We start from the raw sequence: 3740 nt of genomic DNA, 5'->3' as shown, positions 1-3740 counted from the left end.
TCCCCTCCCTGCTCTCCTCCCCCTCCCCCTCCCCCTTACTGCTCTGCTCCCCCTCCTTGCTCACCCCACCACCACCTCTGTGTCAGGTGGGCAAGCTCAGTCTCCCCGACCATACAGACAAGAGGGAAAGGGGCTGCTTGCATCCCCGAGTCCCTAGTGGCCATTGGACACCTGTCTCCTTAGGGCCCGGAATGGCCCTGAGCCAAGCCAGGGTCAAGTGTGGGTGTAGAGGGTGCTCCCCGCAGCCCTGACCCCAGCCCCGACCCCAGCCCCCACCGAGGGGTTCCCTGCCCAGCAGCTGCCTGCAGGGGAACCTGCCTTTGATGTTGTAGGCGCCATCGTTGAACTCCAGCTGGAAGACGTCATAGCTGGAGCGGTTGGCGTCCAGGGTGCCCGTGACCTTGCGGCAGCCGATGAAGCCGTGCTCCCCGCGGAACACGATGATGGGACGGTTGATGAGTTTCATGAGGAAGAGCTCCGAGTCCCCTGTCCCAGAAAGAGGGGAGTCAGTGTGCCTCCTGGCAGGGGTGGGGTGGGGGCTGGGGTGACCAGAGAGGGAGGGCCAGGAGCTGGGGTCACACAGCAGTCAGCCCCAGGGTAGGACAGGTGCGGGGCCAGTCCAGGGGGATGCCCAGCACAGAGCAGGCCTTGGCTGGGGCTACCAAGTGACCATGGCACGGCCAGACCCTCCAGGACTCCAGGACGGCTCCGGGGAACTGGGCCTTTGGCGGTACCTGCTGTCTCCACCGAGGCGGCCAGCTGCCCATTCTTCTTGGAGGTCACAAACTTGCCATTGGACGCCCGCAGTGTGATGCGCCGGTCACGCCACTCGATGTCGAAGTAGCAGCTGGCATTCCTGGGGGATGGCAGGACGGGGTCAGGTGGGGTAGCCCAGGCAAGGTGGTGGGGGGTGGTAACAGGTGGGAGCAGGGCACTCACTTGGTGGAGGCGGTGGACTGCACGCCCCCGGTGGCTGTCAGCGTCCAGTACTTGCCCGTGTGGGTACGGAAGGCACACTTTCTGGTGTCGCGGTCAATCTCCAGCTGGAAGGTCTCCTGGTCGGTCTCCTCGTCCTGATTGGCAGACAGGTCCATACCTGCGGAGAAGAGGCCTCGGGCTGGTACAGGGGCCCCACACCCCCTAGTTCTGGCTGACCACAGCCCTGAACTCACAGAACTACACACACAAGGGAACACCACGGGGCGGGGTGGGGCAGGCGGCCAAGACCCCACAGTGGCACACATCACAGGCAGCAGAGAGCACGCAGGAATGGAGGCAGGGCCGGTCAGAGGCCAAGGCCAGCTACATCTGTTCCCACGTGACTTTCCCCAGTTAGAGAAATAATAGGGGCCAGGGACAGAGGCTCATGTCTGTGATCTCAATACTTTGGGAGGCCAAGGCAGGAGGATTGCTTGAGTCTAGGAGTTCAAGACCAGCCTGGACAACAGAGCAAGACCCCCGTCTCTACAAATTATTCGTTTTAATTAGCTGGGAGTGGTGGTGCACACCTGTGGTCCCAGCTACTTGGGAGGCTGAAGCAGGAGGATCGCTGAGGCAGGAGGTTGAGGCTACAGTGAGCCGTGATGGCACCACTGCACCCCAGCCTGGGCGACAGAATGAGACCCTGTCTCAAAAAAACAAAAAGGATCAAGAATTAACTGCAGGAAAGACATTCTTGGGCCAACCAGGAGGGTCTTTAACGCAGCCCAGAATTAGATGTGAAAGATTGATCACTGTTGATCACGTTGTGGTTACGTAAGAAAATGGCCTCATTTTTTTAGAAACACAGATGGAAGTATTTTGGGATGAAATGCCCTGATGTCAGGGATTTGCTTTAAATACAACCAAAAATGGTATAGAAAAGGACAAATGGGCTGCAGCCCAGCGGAACAGCGCATCTGGGGGGGCCGTGTCTGGGGGTTCATGCTATTGTTCCTGCTTCTATGTAACAGTTAAAAGAATAAGACATAATGGCACATGTTCCTTTCCTTTAGAAAACTCATAAAAGGGCCAGGTGCAGTGGCTCATGCCTGCAAGCCCAGCACTTTGGGAGGCCAAGTCAGGAGGACCATTTGAGACCAGGAGTTCAAGACCAGCCTGGGCAACTTAGCAAGACCCTACTTCTAAAAACAAACAAACAAACAATTGTTAAAACCCTGTCTCTAAAACAAACAGGAAAAAAGAAACTATGAAGTCCTACATATCCCCTTCCCACCGCACTGCAGAATACCCCTGTGTTGGCAAATACACCTTTCTTTCTTTTTGAGACAGGGTCTTGCTCTGTTGCCCAGGTTGGAGTGCAGTGGCACAATCGCAGCTCACTGCAGCCTTGACTACCTGGGCTCAATGATCATCCCACCTCAGCCTCCCAAATAGCTGAGACTACAGGCACACACCACCACATCAAGCTAATTTTTTTCTACTTGGTAGAGACAGGATCTGGCTATGTTGCCCAGGGTGGTCTTGAACTCCTGGCGTCCCATGATCCTCCTAACTCAGCCTCCCAAAGTGCTGATTACAGGCACGAGCCACCACGTGCCCGGCCAGTGAATACACAATTTTCTAGCTGTTTTTTTCTTACACATACGGAACATGCAGGCTGCCGTGGTAGCTCATGCCTATAATCCCAGCACTTTGGGAAGCTGAGGCAGGTGGATCACCTGAGGTCAGGAGTTCTAGACCAGCCTGGCCAACACAGTGCAACCCCATCTCTACTAGAAATACAAAAATTGGCTGGGCATGGTGGGGCACACGCCTGTAATGCCAGCGGCTTGGAAGGCTGAGGCAGGACAATCACTTGAACCTGGGAGGCGGAGGTTGCAGTGAGCTAAGATTGCGCCACTGCACTCCAGCCTGGGCGACAGAGCGAGACTCTACCTCAAAAAAAAAAAAAGAAAAATGCACAGATGTCCTCTGTCTCTGGATTTGCATACCGTTTTCTATATGGCATATTTACATGTTTCTGTGTCCCTAAAATGTTGAATGGGACTGGCTGGGCACGGTGGCTCAGCCTTGTAATCCCAGCACTTTGGGAGGCCAAGGCGGGTGGATCACGAGGTCAGGTGTTTGAGACCAGCCTGGCCAACAGGGTGAAACCTCGTCTCTACTAAAAATACAAAAAAAATTAGTTGGGTGTGGTGCCGGGCGCCTGTAATCCCAGCTGTTCAGGAGGCTGAGGCAGAATTGCTTGAACCGAGGAGGCAGAGGCTGCAGTGAGCTGAGATCCACCACTGCACTCCAGTCTGGGTGACACAGCAAGACTCCGTCTCAGAATAGGACCCCAGGGATCTCTATCATCGGGACACTTAAGGTGGCTTTCAGGTTTTTCTCCCCTAAATTATAGTGCAGCTGCTATTCTTTTTTTTTGAGAAAGAGTCTGACTCTGTCGCCCAGGCTGGAGTGCAGTGGCACAATCTTGGCTCACTGAAACCTCTGCCTCCTGGTTTCAAGAAATTCTCCTGTCTCAGCTCTCCTGAGTAGCTGGGATTCCAGGTGCCAGCCACTATGCCCAGATAATTTTTTTGTATTTTGAGTAGGGATGGAATTTCATTATGTTGACCAGGCTGGTCTCAAACTCCTGACCTCAGGTAATCCACCTACCTCAGCCTCCCAAAGTGCTGGGATTACAGGTGTGAGCCACCGCGCCCGGCCACACAATTGCTATTCTTTTTTTTGTTTTGATCTGAGGTCTCACTCTGTCCCCAAGGCTGGAGTGCAGTGGCACGATCTCGGCTCACTGC

General features: G+C 54.8%; 1 protein-coding gene across 2 annotated transcripts in view; it reads right to left on the bottom strand.

Annotated features, from left to right (window-relative positions):
• FSCN1 (fascin actin-bundling protein 1) overlaps window positions 1–3740 on the bottom strand; it is a 20995-nt gene that overhangs the window by 9167 nt on the left and 8088 nt on the right. For both annotated transcript variants that reach the window (XM_011957982.1, XM_011957983.1), the window contains 3 exons: window positions 940–1096; window positions 735–856; window positions 319–486 (listed from right to left, as the gene is read on the bottom strand). In XM_011957982.1, coding sequence (XP_011813372.1) covers window positions 319–486; window positions 735–856; window positions 940–1096 — 447 coding nt within the window. The remainder of the gene's footprint in view (window positions 1–318; window positions 487–734; window positions 857–939; window positions 1097–3740) is intronic.

Source organism: Colobus angolensis, unplaced genomic scaffold, assembly GCF_000951035.1.
Source record: "Colobus angolensis palliatus isolate OR3802 unplaced genomic scaffold, Cang.pa_1.0 Scaffold453, whole genome shotgun sequence".
NCBI lineage: Eukaryota > Metazoa > Chordata > Mammalia > Primates > Cercopithecidae > Colobus > Colobus angolensis.
The sequence above is the reverse complement of the archived record's forward strand: the minus strand, read 5'-3'. Positions and strand labels throughout refer to the sequence as shown.